Source organism: Hippopotamus amphibius, chromosome 7 (genome assembly GCF_030028045.1).
Source record: "Hippopotamus amphibius kiboko isolate mHipAmp2 chromosome 7, mHipAmp2.hap2, whole genome shotgun sequence".
In the NCBI taxonomy this organism is placed as follows: Eukaryota; Metazoa; Chordata; class Mammalia; order Artiodactyla; family Hippopotamidae; genus Hippopotamus; species Hippopotamus amphibius.
Genome location: NC_080192.1, coordinates 17,222,851 through 17,238,695, shown reverse-complemented (window position 1 = coordinate 17,238,695; position 15,845 = coordinate 17,222,851). Strand labels below are relative to the sequence as shown.

The 15,845-nt window shown below is 40.7% G+C and overlaps 1 protein-coding gene across 3 annotated transcripts in view; it reads right to left on the bottom strand.

Annotated features, from left to right (window-relative positions):
• ALDH1L2 (aldehyde dehydrogenase 1 family member L2) overlaps positions 1–15,845 on the bottom strand; it is a 56,872-nt gene that overhangs the window by 37,480 nt on the left and 3,547 nt on the right. For all 3 annotated transcript variants that reach the window (XR_009054686.1, XM_057741615.1, XM_057741616.1), the window contains exons 2-6: positions 9,543–9,687; positions 5,156–5,390; positions 3,300–3,465; positions 1,707–1,808; positions 1,409–1,498 (exon numbers count right to left, since the gene is read on the bottom strand). Coding sequence is in view for 2 of the 3 variants with exons in the window: in XM_057741615.1 (XP_057597598.1) it covers positions 1,409–1,498; positions 1,707–1,808; positions 3,300–3,465; positions 5,156–5,390; positions 9,543–9,687 (738 nt within the window). In the remaining variant the exon portion in view is untranslated. The remainder of the gene's footprint in view (positions 1–1,408; positions 1,499–1,706; positions 1,809–3,299; positions 3,466–5,155; positions 5,391–9,542; positions 9,688–15,845) is intronic.

Sequence of the window (15,845 nt, the reverse complement as noted above, 5' to 3'; positions counted from 1 at the left end):
TGTGTGTGTGAGTATAACTGCTTTGAAAAACTGGGTATTATCAATTGTGGTAAAATATATTCATATGCTATGATGATGTCACTCTAGTCCAAGATATACACAGTATTCCCCATGTGATCAAGGGTACATGTATAAGGATGTCCATGGTAGCACTGTTTATTTCTTTTATTGAAGTATATTTGATGTACAATATTATAAAGTTATAGGTGTACAATATAGTGATTCGCAATTTTTAAAGGTTATACTCCGTTTATACTTACCAAATATTGGCTGTATTCCCTGTTGTACCATATATCCTTGTAGCTTAATTTACACATGATAGTTTGTACCTCTTAATCCCCTACTCCTATCTTGCGCCCCCTTCCCTCTCCCCACTGGTAACCAACTGGTTTGTTCTCTGTATCTGTGAGTCTCCTTCTTTTATGTTATATTCACTAGTTTGCTGTATTTTTTAGATTCCACATATAAGTGATACCACACAGTATTTGTCTTTCTCTGTCTGACTTACTTCACTTGGCATAATGCCCTCCGATCCCACACTCTTAACCACTGCACTGAACGTCTTCCCTTGGTTCTTCATGGATCCCACATATTTTTATTGACACCTAATATGCACTAAGAATCCTGCTGAAGTGCTGAGAGTATCAAGACAATACCATGATGCCCTTGCTCCTGAGAGGTTCACAGTCTACAGGGCGGGGTAGGAAGAGGGATAGATACATAGAAACATGACTACAATATATAATATGTATGTATTATACAATGTATAATATGTGTCAGAGAGAACGCAGGGCGTTATTGGAATGGAGAGAAGGGACGCCCAGTCCTGCCAGGCTGGGCATGTGAGGTCAGGAGACTTCCTACAAGAGGTGAAACCTGAGAAGCTGAGTTGAGTGGAGAGGCCTTTCCTGCCCAACGCCCCTGCCGTCTCTCCCCAGCCTCTCACACCTGCTCCTCACACCTGGGGCTCCATCTACTGAGAGTGCCTGTCCAGGTAACATGCTCTCCTACCTCTGGTTCTTTAACTCTGTCTCATTCTTTACCTGTTGACCTCTTCTCGAAGTGCAAGCAAAACCATCAGCTTCCTTTTCTAGGAAGCCTTTCCTAAGACACCTGAGTCTGGGCTTCAGTTACAGGATTTGTCTCACTTCATTGTGAGTGTTTGTTCACTTGTCTGCTTTCTCCATAAAACTGCAGTCTCCCTGAGAGCAGAGCTGTGCTTAATGCCTGCTTCCCACCAAATGCTCCATACATGGGGAGTAAAGAGGGAGGTGGTCACATGTACCTAGAGCACAGACTCTCCTCACAGCCAAAGGAAGCACCAGAGGAAGCCTAGACTCATGTGTAATGCTCCTTACGAAGGTCATACGCAAAAAAAAGAAAAAAAAAATTGGTCCCTAGAATATACCTGTCCATTTATCTCTGTCCAAGCTCCAGGGACTTTATCATGACCTCGGATCCAGTTGTGTAAAGCTTCAGCAGACTGATCCCAAGAGATCTAGGAATGTACAAAGCACAGGTTGAACTTCAATACTGCAAATCTCAAAGGCAATAGAAACATTTCTCTCCATCACTGGCAGATGTGGGCAGGTATGAGGCAGGCTGGCTTGGAGATCTACCTTTTGGTGAGGAAATGGTACACTGCGAACTGCTTAAAGGTGGAGGTCAGTGAATTCTGAAATGTGTTATTGAGTTGATATAAATACCTCAGCATTCTCCTTTTTCTGGATACCTTCATATGTTGCTCCTTCTTCTGACTGGGGAATACGAGGAGCTTTTCCATCAGCTATGAGCTGGACAGCTTCCACCTAAAGCCAAAGATGTTACCTGTGTTAGAGCCCAGTGGTCAACAATGGCATGGTCTGTTTAACTGAAGCTTCTGTCTAACAGAATTACTACATATAAATCTGTCTAGAGAGTCAGACTTTGATTAAATAGCTACCATTTCTTTAGGTCCATAATTGCGCCAGGCAGTGTGGTAGCTACCTTATGTAAAATATCCCTTGTAACACCACACCAGTCCTACAAGGCAGATATTATTAGTTCTGTTTTACAGATGAGGAAACTGAGGCTTGTAAAAAGTCTCAAGCAACTAGCTGGAGAAAAAGTAACTAGCTCAAGATTACAGAGATAGCTTGTAGGTGTCGGAAGCAGGATCTGCATCCCAGTCTATCTACTGCCAATATCCAGCCTGTACTTTTAAAAATGGATCCTTTATTTAAACAAATTTCAATCTCCCCTTGGAGTTTCAATGGAAATTTCAGGAATATAACTGTAAAATACATCATTGTGGGTTATTTCTGCTCATCATGATGATTCTAGAAAGTGATACATTGTTATATTTAAGAAATTCAAGTGGCTTTCCAGTTTAGGACACCTGGAATAAAAAAAAAAACACTAAAACCTGTCCATGAGTTTGACTGCCTTTGAGATGCATCCTGCAACCCCATCTGTGCCACATTCATGTTTATGTTGAATTGAGAGCCTCTCTCCTTCACTGGGAGACTTATTTGAGCTCAAGGTCTCAGATTTCCCTCTAAGTACTCACAACCAAGTACCCCAACCTCCACAAGAGCACATGGAGGGAGCCACCTGGGACAGGGTCAAATTTATAGCTCATTCAGTTCACCCACTTCCGGCTATAACTTCACCAGGTACAGGATCCAGGCTTGCATAAATGCCACTGAGCACACAAACTACTATTTTGATTATAAAGATCATTTTGAGCCTCTACTGTGTGCCAGATGCTTTACACAAATGTCATTTAATTTTCACGACAATAGAAGACATTAAATGACATTGAAAGTATCTTTCAAGGTTAATGTATTTTTTCTTTGTGGTGTACGTGTTTTGAGCTTTTAATCCTGAGCATATCTGAACAAATAAAGCAGTGTCAAATTTCACCCTATTACACAGACTGATTTTAAATGTTTTTGAAGGAATCCCAAATTACATAGCAAAATTTCTTAAGATTCCGCCACTTCTTTATAATTGGTCATTATAAACAGGGTTGGAGATTCAAATATTTGGTAAAATGAATGAAGGACTTTGATTACTACTTTACCCACTTGATTATTACTGTTCTCAGAAAAACCAGTCAGATTCACAGAGTAAGAAATTTTAAAGTTCAGATTTCCACCCTCAATATACCATCTTACTGGCAAATGTAGAATCTAATTTTGTTTTTGGGCTTTTTATTTTTAGTACAAATTCACGGGAGCAAATTCTCAATAAAAGCAAAACATTTCCAAAGCTTTAAAGCTTTACTAAATTCTCCTTGATGGCATAAATATACTGACCACGGCCTTGATTCCTTCAGGAAAAAGAAACCGATTATAAAGTGCATCCACTGTATCATTGGGCTGGACGTCACACGACCTCTGGAGAAGGATGGGTCCTGTGTCTAAACCATCATCAGCCCAGAAAACAGAAAACCCAGCTTTCTTATCTCCCATGATTAGAGTCCTGTGAAAAGAAGAGTTTCAACTTAAAATGTTGGTTAACTGTATCATAAGGTGATGAATTAGTGACATTAAAGCACAAGGTGGTTACAATGGAAAATAGGCAGGGAATGGAGCTACTGTGAAAATTACCACAGAGTTGGGAGATGTCAGCACTGATAAAAAGCAGAACTTTAATGGTACTGCTACTTTACACATCCTCATCTCTGTAGTCTTTCTTGTTAACACATACTAGTGACTTACAGTCTACTCAGAAAGGCATTAGAGACCAACAGTATCACCACTCACTGACTCCCAGGTGTTGGCTTTCTACTGCAGCATCAAGTAATTTTGCCCACCCAGGTCCAGTTTCTACATCTGACTCTGTATTAGGCAGAATAAGACAATGCAAGATAAAACAGAGGATGATCGGTGCAATGTGAGAAAGAGAACTGATGATTAACTTAGGTTGTGTAATTCAGGTGCAAGCATCACTTAGAGCTAGAAATAGTTCTAGATTGTCTATAAATTGTAAAAGTAAAAAAGCAAAAGATGGTTGATTAATTCAACTATTTGTATTATGTGTTCTGTAAATTTAGCCTAAGAGGAAATGCTGGCCCTACAGACCTTATAATATATACCATAAACCAGATATATGGAAATACATATATAAACATATATTGGAGAGCAGGCTAACATAGAGTATGAACTGGTAGGTCAGGCATGCTCTCCACCTAAATCATTTTTACCTCTCTGAGCTACTAATCAAGCAAGACATAAATCAAGCAACTGACCAATCAATTGACCACTCTTCTCAGAAATATTGAGGAATTAATTGGCATTGTGTTATCAAGAGCCTTGAAAATATTCATATACTTTGACCCAATGATTCTGCATGTGAAAACAATGTGAAATGAGAAAAAAATACATGTTTAAGTACAAAGATATCAAATCAATTCATGTAACTGGTCTTGAAATACAATGAAATGCTTTTTTACCACACTTAAACTAAGTGTAGATTTTCTGCCTATGTGATAACTTGACATTAAGAGACAGCTGGGCGATGAGCAGGTAAAGGAGAGAAGGTAGAGAAGGTGGGAAAGGCCCACTTTGACCCACAGTATAATATACTTATAGGACTGGGCACCTATAGTATACCAGGCAGTGTTCTTGATACTGGGACATACGGCAGTAAAAATGGTAGACAACAGTCCTTTCTCCCCTCAAGAGGCTTAAAGCTGAATGGGGGAAGACAGACCATGAGAAAGATAATTTCAAGCAATTCAGCATTTCCTGAAATGTACTTGAAATATTCTACGCAAAAAAAGTTCTACGGCCAAATAAGTTTGGGAACACTTTGTACTCAGATTCCCTCTTGGAGATTATGATGCTCACATTAAAGCACATAGTAAACTCTCTAAGTCCTGAGATAAAGAAACCCAGCATAAACCAAACTTGTCTGACCACAGGACCTTTGCTTGCTCACTACCTAGTTACATCCGGTGGAGCCAATACTCCATAGATCATTCTTGGGAAACGCTCTTCTGGCTTAGGCAGCACCTCTACATCTCAGGCGAGTTCCTGCAACAGTAGCAATCAATCAGGACCTCAAAATTGTTCAAGCATACCTAGTTCTTTGGTCACCTAGGTAAAAAACAGATTACAGGCAATAGAAATGGGCCCATCTTGGTTATTTAAAAAAAAAAAAATCTCACCAGTTGATAGCAGAAGCTCCTCTGTGCCTGGGAAGGATAGATGGGTGATAAATGATGGAACCATGCTTAGGGCTGTCAATTACATCCATGGGGATGAACTGTGTGCAGAAGGGAAGCACGTTCAGCTCAGCACCCACAGATCTGTAGGCCTCCGCCACCTCCTTTATGGTCTTGCCCTTGACTCTCCATCTGGGGAACTTGAACACAGGGGTCCCGTCTTTCTCTGCAGCCAAAGCTGAGCATGAAAGAGAAGATGATTTTCATCAAAAAAGTTTTAGCCATAATTTTGTATTACTATGAATTCACACACTGTAATTTCATGAAACATTTATAGATAAAACATGAAGCAGAACAAATTTAGATTCTGACCAGGATTTGATCTGATACAACTTTATCAAGATGTACCCATTTTTCTAATGTGAATTTTATCTATATGTTTACGACATAATATGTTTCAACTCAAAAGTTTGTAGCTAGACAATATTTTGAGATTTTAACTGAAGCTGCTTCTTTTATAGATCAAAAATTGTACCTTTATTACTGATACAGCCATTTAAAGAACATTTGTTTGTTTCTTTCTTAATATTTGGAGTCAAATGCCAAAACATCACCACCTCAATAAGACATAGCTTCTGGCACAAATGGAAAACCTTGATATCCTTCCCATGCCTGTTTCCTGGGGGAAGTCCCTTTTATCACAGGGCAAACTGTAGACTGAATATAATCTCTCCATCAAACAGGCAGATCCCAAAAAATAAATGGAGAGAGTGACAGGGACAAAATAAGATAGTTATACAGCTAGAAATCCCACTAGAGGAAGACAGATAGAGACTTCAGGAGATCACCATAAGCTAGACAGCAATCAGAAAATGTCCAGACCACCTGGCAGCTAAGCAACAACCAGACCACTCCGAAACTAAACAGACTTACTTAGGTCACTACAACAGAAAAACAGATATAAGCTGCATTTGGCCTTGGGAAGTCTATAAGATAACAGACCCTGAGAAAAACTGCATTCTTGCATGTAGCCAAGATAGGAATATAGGCGAAAGGAAAGAAACTAGGTGAAAGGGGACAATATATGGAAACTGAGATGAATTGCCATATTTTAGCATCACTACTCTTTTGCAAACATGCATATGATTTAAATAGTGCCATGACAGTCCCAGTTAGACCACATAAGGTCAAAGGAGGAACTAAAGATATAAGCCTTGATGTCTACAAAATGAGGAAGAAGGTGGTCTTCGCCCCTCCCATTTTTTCTTTGACTATAAAAATGTAGCCCTCTATGTCTCAGGGCTGTGCTCCCTTGCCAGCTCGCTTGTATCTCTCAAGCCTCCTATGCTAATAAACTCACTCTTTGCTTCCCCCTGAATTCTTTCCGTGCTGAGGCAAAAGATCCTGAGCTTCAGAAAGTCCTGACACCAGGTAAGTGGTTTCAATGAAAAGACAGTGGGTTGGCGTCCCCTCCTAGATCAGGGATCGTGGGTTCAAATCCCAGTCTGAGGTGTGGCTGGATTCAAGTCCCATCCAAGGAGGAATTTGGTTTCAAAAGTAGCTGAGTTGAGCTGAGTCTGTCTAGTTCCTTCTCCTAAATTCACCCATCAGATAACTTAGTGGAGGAGAGAGGCCAAGAGTGGAGAACACATGCTCCCCATAAGAGTTTTGCCATGCTGAAGCAGATCCCAGGCTCTTTGCTCAGGAAAATGTTGTCCCTTCTGAAAGGAATGACTCCATCCTACCTCTGTGTGAAATGGAATGGCCCTACAAAGTACAAACAGCACAAGCCCATTTTTTCCATAATAAAATAGCACTTTTACTAACGACGTACTTTACATATATTAAGTATATATGTATTTATTCTCCATCAACAGCACAAAGAAAGCACATTTCTGGCAATATCCAGAAGCCTTAACTAAGGCTTTTTACCTGCATGGTTTGGTTTCCTTTCCTTTCTCCCCATCCAATCATCAATATTCAGCGGCTCTGGAGCGGATGATGCCTCCCCCACAAAGCCTAAAGGCCAAAGCCTAACAAGTCCTAAAATGGCCCTGGCCTTCAAGCTGATGCTTTAGTCAATCCATTTGGGAGAATTTGAGAGACCAGTATAATCATGTTTACAAAATGTAAATGTTCCTAAAATGTTCAAAAAACTGTAAACAACTCAAATGTCAGATTTGGGAAAATGGGTAAACAGTGGTAAACAAAAAAGTGGTGAAAGGTTAGACTGGGAAAGAAAAATGGGGTGGAAGAGTCTTAGAAGGCTTCGTTTGGAGAACCCACTCCACTGAGACAGGCTTGAGACATTCAGGTGTTGCTCCCCTGTATGGGTTTTTGGCTGCCCCAGGGCTGTTTCTGGCTGCTCTAGTTGACTATTCTGACAACAAAAACAGCCGCTGTCCTTACTGATCCTTTTAGGAATCAGGTGCAGTGCTGAGCACTTTACATACATTATCTCATTTAATCCATGTGAGATGGGTACCACTGATCTAAGCTTAATGAGTTTAAGTGACTTGCCCAGGGTCACACATCAAGTGGCAGAGTCAGAACCAGTTTCATGATTTTAGAACATACACTGTTAACCATACGCTGGGACCAGGCACTAGGGAAAAGTTCAGTTCACAGGACACACTTGGAAAGGAGGTTTAAGAGTCACACACCTGCAATTCTTCTGAAGTTCACGTCCACGGCAAAGACTCTTAGTTGCCCCCTTTCCTCCTTTAGCAAGGATTCCTCTACGTTAGCTGAACACATGGCCACCCCGAATAAAATCTATATTTCTCAACCAGTTCTGCAAATAGATTTGACCTGTGACTAAGTTCTAGCCAACAGGATACAAGTGGGAGTAATATATAAAACTTCTGGATTATGCCCTTAATAAAGGCTTGCCCTGCACTTCCCCTGTTGCCCTCTCTGCTTGCTGGAATGCAGAGTTGATAGTGGGGGCTGAAGCAGCCACCTTGGACCATGAGATGGAAGCTCAGTGTTGATAATGGCAAAACAGCAAACAGAAGGAGCCTTCATTGTGACAAATATTTGGCTGCCACAACAGCTGTGATGGCCAATCCAAACTTGAGAAATGGACTTCTATCTTATTTAAGCTAATATTATTTCAGGTCCCCCTTATTCAACAGCCAATCTGATACCCCTAATATAAGTCCTCCCAAACATCCCCCACACAAAGCTGGTGGGAACAGACAATGATGACACAGGTAGTCCCAGAAACGGGAATCTGTCCCCTTCTGCCTTTGGAGCCAGGTAGGAATTCATGAGGCAGATTCCCTTGGAATTTCCTGGGATGGGATAGTCTTTTTCTGAAACAAGGATAATTTCTAAATCAAGTGGTTAAATCCATGTGCATATGTGCTCCTGGCCCAGGTTCTTTTTTTTTAGCTTGACTCTTTTTTTTCTCTTCCGGTTTTACTGAGGTATAATTGACATACGACAGTGTGTAAGTTTAAGGTGTACAGCATAATGATGTGGTTTACATACATCATGAAATGATCATCACAATAAGTTTAGTGAATATCCATCATCTCATACAGATACACAATAAAAACATTTTTTCCTTATAATGATAACTCTTAGGATTTACTCTCTTAACAACCTTCATATATAACACCCAGTAGTGTTAATTATATTTATCATGTTGTACATTACACCCCTAGTCCTTATTTATCTTATAACTGGAAGTTTGTACCTTCTGACTGCCTTTATCCAATTCCCCCAGTAACAAGAACTAGAATAAACCCCAGAGCTGCTTCCTCCAAGAAAAAAATGTAAAATTTTAGGGTTATCACAGATATTGTTTCCCAACCAATGTATTGTATCATACCAGTGATTTATAAAGATTCAAGTCATAAGCCAAGATTCAAGTCATAAGATGCTAGCTCTTATTCCCTACCTGGAGACTGTTTCTTGCACTCTTTCTCAACACAACTAGAGTGTGCAAATCAGAATCACATTGTAGGTTTGCTCTGAGGATGGCTATTTTCTTCAGCTACCTTAATAGCCAAGCAGCCATAGCTATAATTTGTTCTGAAATACAATAAATGTATTCTTTGTGACCCCACATCAATTGCTATTGTTGGGTGTGACCTCTGCATCAGACATTATTCTAGATGAGCCACAGCACCTTTGGAAAGTCATGAGTATAATTCAGGAAAAACACATGCTTGGAAATTCCTCTGATGCGATTACCATGGAGGTAAGTGGAGAAACTCTTAGTACAATAGGGGCCTGAATCTTTGTTTTGAGGCCCACAGAGAAGGGAGAGTTTTTGAGTCTGTATCCACCGCACAAATAGATTTGGCCTGAGAAGGCTTTCAACAGGCAAAGTGGAGGCCAGTGCAGAGTCCTTGATCCAGTTGTTCCAAGATACACTCACCCAGTGGGTCAGCTTTTCCATCCCTATCTGGAACTGTGAACACTCCCACGACTCGGTGGCCCTCTTTGCAGAGGTGGCTGTAGACTTCTTGTCCAAAGAGGCTCTGACCAATAAGTGCCACCTTCAGCTTGTTTTTGAAATAAACCTGCGAAACAATTCAATAGTGACAGGTATTAGTATGGATAGAAGACATATGGATAATAAACACTCTTTTTTCAATCATACATGATGACTTGAGGATTACAAAAGGCTCAAAGATCTACAAAATAACATATTTATTGGCATACACTGAGCTCAGACTACATGCTATACAGATAGTCATGAAAATAATTTCATACCTAAGTGTTCCTTGTTCCTCATTCTCCCTTTGCTTTAACTCCCTTGATAATTCACTATAATCATTGGGATTGCATATATTTTTACAAGGCATTTCAACTCCTTGATGAAATGAGGCCTGATGTTAACAAATAAGCATAAGTTTCATAGTTAAAGGGAGTGTAATTCTAAGCAAGATCTACTTCAATACGACAAGGCTTTTACGCCCCACAATTTAGAAATAAGAACTGAATCATCCCACCTCCAAAAGAGGCCAAGAGCTAACATCTAGTATAACATAGGGGTCAAAAGCAGATCCTAGAGCTAGACTACCTGAGGTCAAAACCTAGCCCTTTCACCTACCCCTTATTAGTTGTGTGACCTTAAGCAAGTAACTAACTTCTATATCCCCTTCTTTCCTCTCATCTGTAAAATAGGAACAACAACAACTCACACAATTCTGATTGAAGTAGATGACAATATGCATTAGGCTTAATGCAGTGTCTGACACAAAGCCCTGTTTAAGTAACAGCTTTAATAATGTTTTAAAGGCTTCGCTATATACTAGAAAATTCTATATTTTTCACATAGTCCAGAATTCCAAAATCCTTGGTAAGTGGCATAAACTCATTTGGTCTCAAAACCTGAACTGAACTAATGAAATGTTCTTTATAGTCCTCGTAGGTTTCTTATAAGTTAATGCAGTCATTTGGCTTCAAACTTGACCTGAACTGACAACGCCATTTACAGTCTTTACTTGTATTTTGCTGCAGAAAAGCCAATGTGCTTTGTTACTGATACTATCCCAGACCTTGCTGTAAATTGAATGTTAAGGTCCTATGTATCATATTAACTTCTCAAATGTGAATAATTCTGAAGCCCATATTTGGCCCCACAGATTTCAGATAGGGAATTGAGGCCTGCACATAATTTCATTTAATTTAATCCTCACACCTATCCTGTTTTCTTATCCCCCATTTTGTACCATTTTATGAGTGAAAAAACCAAGGCTTAGAAATATGAAGTATATCTGCAAGGTCATATTGGCAAAACAAGGGAGAGGTAGGATTTGAATCCAGGGCTGTCTGACTTCAAAACCCATGAATGTACTTACAAATAAAATGAGCCACTACTGCCCATCTCTTCCACCTCCTTTTTAGAATATTAACACTGATGCACAAAAATACAGTGATCATCAATAAATATAAACACCATCTAGATAAGAATGGCACTAAAGGACTTGAATTTTTAAGGACTGTCTTTAAGCAATTATGCCTTCTGTACATTCTCCCAAGAGGAAGCCTTTTCACAAAGCTTAAGGTAACATGTTGGCCTGATGCTTGTTAAGACGCTGATGAAAAGCGACCAGGTGAAGCAGGCTAGATGCAGGATTGTTCGTGTAGAGGTAATCAGAGGGTCATGATCTCCTATGCGCTTCCCATCTTGGCAAAGAACCAACCCTGGCTCCCCAGAGTTCCTTCCATCTTTCATTCCTCCATGTTAAAATATGGCTCCACAGGATTTGGATTTAGAATGTTTTTCCTTCAATCTAAATGGGATTCATTAATGTTCCAGAAAGTCATTCTAAATTAGTAGAGCTTCACCGTTAAAATCTAACTATGAGGAAACAATTTTCCCGTATTTACCACTTTATTAAGGGCATAGATGGCAGCCCCTTTTAGGCATGAACTTAAAAGTGTACGGGTTCACAGCGTCCCTGTAAGTGAGTAGATAAATACACAATTAAGGTTTTGGTATAAACATTATTTTCCAGGGCTAGTCCAAGTTTCTATCCCCAAAGAGCCTCGAGCTTCAACATCCAACAGATTCTTGCAAATAAACAGATTAACTCTGTAAGAACAGCACAATTTGCCTACAGATAAGGCGTGACTATTTCATTTCCTCTTATCAAAAATATTAAAATGTTCTGTAAATATTCTATCTTCAAATCCTACAATTAATGCTGTTGCTTGAATTAGAATCGATATGTTGGCTATCTTACAAAATTTGGCTTTACCATAACCAAAGCCCAAAATTTTAAGACTTTGAAAATTATGTCTTAAAACATATGAGAGCCTAGAGGATGAGCTGACCCAAATGTAGTGTGCTCTCAGCTGTCATCTGGTTATTGGGAGTTCAATTCCAGAGTCAACACTCCCCCAGAAAGACAGTGTTTAAAGAAATCATGTCAGTATCTCTGGAAATTCTACATTCACTGAAACACTTTCTGAGCTTAGTGATAAAACTGAAACTATAAAGGTGAGTTTCTAACTGAGAAAATTTCAGAGTTTTTGATTTAAAGAGTTTATAATGTTAGTATAATTCCAAAGAACTGGACTGGGATATTTTTACCTTAGTCTTATTTCTCCGAGTATGATCTGAGGACTGATCGCCCGTGTTGGCAGAATCAGCTGGGAGGAAATGTTAAAAATGTGGTTTCCTGGGCCCCACCCCAATCTACTGCGCCAGACCCTGAGGAAGCTGGCATTAACTCAAAAGCATATGAGGAAGTTTGGATCGTGCCTCTGCACCTTATTAGCTCAGGAAGGTGCACTTGAACAAGCTCTCCATTGACTGACAGGCACACTAAAGTCTGCAAATCTCTGCTGTCCAGAGTGTGTGTCTGCCCCCTACAAAAAAAGATTTTGCCCTGGGGCGTTTGGGTCAGGAAGAAGTGGTGGAAATAAGAGCAAACATTTTAATAAGACCCTGGTATGTGTCAGGTATTTAATATATCTTACCTCATTTTGATTGCCCAATGACTCCCAGAAACAGACATTAATAAGCCATTTTACAGACGAAGAAATGAAAACAAAGCCATTTTACTGAGAAGAAATTAAAACAAAGAGAGCTTCAGATACAGCCTGGAGTCAAATTGCTACTAAGTGGCAGCTCTGAGATTCTAATCTAGTTATTACTCTAGTCCCATTGTTTGTCTACAATACCAGCTGTGCAATCCTGAGCTCAGCCTCATCAATTATAATCTGAATAATAACAGTACCTATCTCATAAGGTTGTTATAAGGATTTAGTGGTATAAAGCATGTAATGCATTAGTGCAGTGTACGGCAATAGTAAATGCTCAATACATGTCAACTACTATCATTATTATACCACAAGTAATACCCAAGTGAATAAAAATGATGATAAGGAACCTTTCCTACTGGGAGGATACCATGAGGCAGGCGCTGTATTGAGCCCTTTTCACTAATTAAACAAAAATGTATCAAATCCTTATCATATGTCTTTAAGACTCACTGTGATCCAGTTTACAAATGAGAAAGCATAGGGCTCAGGGAAGTTAAGTAAGCTGTCCAGGGACAGGACTAATAAGGGAGAGAGGCAGGATTCAAACTCATCTATTTCACTTCAGCAGATGTGCTTCTATGGCTTTCCTGTGTTGATGGTCTCCCTACCACCCCCACCCTTTTTTTTAAAAAGAAAAATTTGGTGATAGTTTGACAGGTCAATTATGGGAAATAGTTCCATCAGACTTTCTAATGAAACGTCACAGTGGTCCTGACATGGGAGACAGAGCCATTCATTAAAGGGTTAAGGCTGATGACCAGAGAACATACTTTAAGGCACTATCAGTGCTTGTTATATTGGTGAGAAAGAGGAAGGGGGCATAAAATGACCCACAGCATTTCTAAATCCGGGTGATAAGTGCTATTATCTTGGGGTTCTCTAGAGATAACATTCTGCATTAGGGGAGCCTTTCACAGGAAATACAGCTTTTGCTTCTTAAACTATCAAATACTGCATTCCCAGGTTATCCACATCCTGGTGAAATTCTTCGGGAAGCAAGTTAATATGGACTCTGATTATGCTCCAATGGTTTCAAAAAAATACACAGTCTTCTATAGAAAACTTAAAGGCCCAGTGCTAAGAGTCTGTGCTGATCTGAAGCCCTTTTTTGAAGCAGGATGTAAAATAAGGTCAAAGTCGTCCACATTAGAAATTGTGAGAATTGGCAGTGTTTCCAGTGAGAACTGGAAGGGAGAAAGGACCTCTCCACAAAAGAATAAAACAAAATAAATTTTTCTGAGACAGTGAGATGCCTAACTCTTAAAGGACCATTTGGCACACGGTTCCCCAAATTGTGCCTGGCGGTGTGCGTGATCTGTTCAACAAGCATGTTCTGAGCATTTGCCATGCTCTGGGCACAGTGCATGGTGGGGGCTGCAAGTCTGTGGCCTGGCAAGAGGATTTTATTTGGCCCACAGAGCATTTGCAGAAGAACTGTGATAAGATTTTTAGGAGGTTTCACATTAGCAGGCTGAATTTCTGACTTCTCCTTAAAAAATCAGGTTTGTCCGCCATGGTCGACATTCCCATGTGGCAACAGTCAGCTAGAGCTGAGCAGGGGCTGCCCCCTTTAGCTCTGAACGTGGTCTTTCACTCAGTCCAGTCCAAATGCTTCACTTGTCTCACCTGTTTGGCCTCCGCAGGGGCTTTTGTTCGGGAGCCCTACGCTAAAGGCACAAGACCTAGTCCCTGTCCTAGCTTGGTTGAGAGCCTTTTCATATTTTATTGCCTATTTACATTTCCCATCCATTATTATTCTTTACCTGAAGGCAAGTTTAATCACGTGTCCCACTAACCTATGGACTCTTTGAAAGCAGGGACTATTTATCTCTTGTTTATTGTTTTATTCCTTTTGGCTGTGAGACTCTAAAAAAAGTCATTTAACTTCTCTGGGTCTCAATTTCCAGCTTTGTAAAATGGGCATAATAATAGTACCCACTTCACTGAGATGTTATGAAGATTAAATGAGTATATGTAAAGCATATGTGCCTGGTGCATACAAAGTCCTATATCAATGATATCTATTATTATTATTATTTCTTGAGGATTTAGACGAAGTGTTCAGTACATAATACACTATTTAATATGGTTTGAAGTTGAATTTGAAGGTCCTAAATCAAATTAGATGCCAAAGCAGAGAGTCAGATAATAAGGAAACATGTTAAGGACCTGGTTGTTAGAACTAGGGTATAAAGCCAGTACTTGGTTCCAAGAAGTAGGGACGGGTCCGACCTCTTGAATTGGATCATAAAGTAACCCCAAGTCCTAGAACTAGGCTGTGAACCCAGAGCATCAGCCAGGCTTGTCCCAGACACTGGCAGAGGAAGCTAAATAACAGAGTGTGGGAAGACATTCAGGAGTCTTTCTGAAACCTTGAAAATGTTAAAGTATGTGGGCCGAGCAATGGGATTCAGAATGTCCTGCTTGAGCAGTGGAGGAGCTGAGGGTGCGGGGCGTGGAGACTATGGGGGCATAGGCAGAGGGTTGGCCCTCTCTGGGGGCGCAGCCCCTATCTCACTTGCACACCTCATATCACCGTGTTTGGCCCTGGAGGATGGCTGGTTAGCCAGAGACGGGTAAGATTCCTCAGGGGAGGAACAACCTAAGACAGGCACAGCCGCAGAGGGGCCAACAGGGGTGGGGCACAGAGCCTTCCTTATATCACCCTGTTTGGCCCTGAGGATGACTGGTTAGCCAAAGACGGGTAAGATTTCTTAGGGGAGGAACAACCTAAGACAGGCACAGTCGCAGAGGGGCCAACAGGGGTGGGGCACAGACCCTTAATCCTACTGAGAGAGGTCTCCTGCCCCCAGGGCTGCTTTGCTCTTCGCGCCCAGCTCAAATCTGCACCCTGCTCAGATCCACACCTGCTCAACTCGGACCCAGGAGGCAAACAAAGATCATTGCCCCAGTCATGTGAGGCCTTTGATTGTTTATGGGATTAACCTGGGAGTGTTAGCGAAGAAACCAATAAAAGCAACATGGGATGAATCAGCAAGGCTCTTGATCCTAGAGGTCTTGAGTCCCCCAGTCCCACCTTTCTCTTCAGTCTGTGTCTGTGTTTTCTTCAGTCTGTGTCTGTGTTTTCTTCAAGCTTGCGGCACCCGTCACTCACTTCGAGTCGCCGAGCTGGTCTCGGCAACAGAGTGCCAAATAAATGTGAGAGCTAAATAGCTCCCAC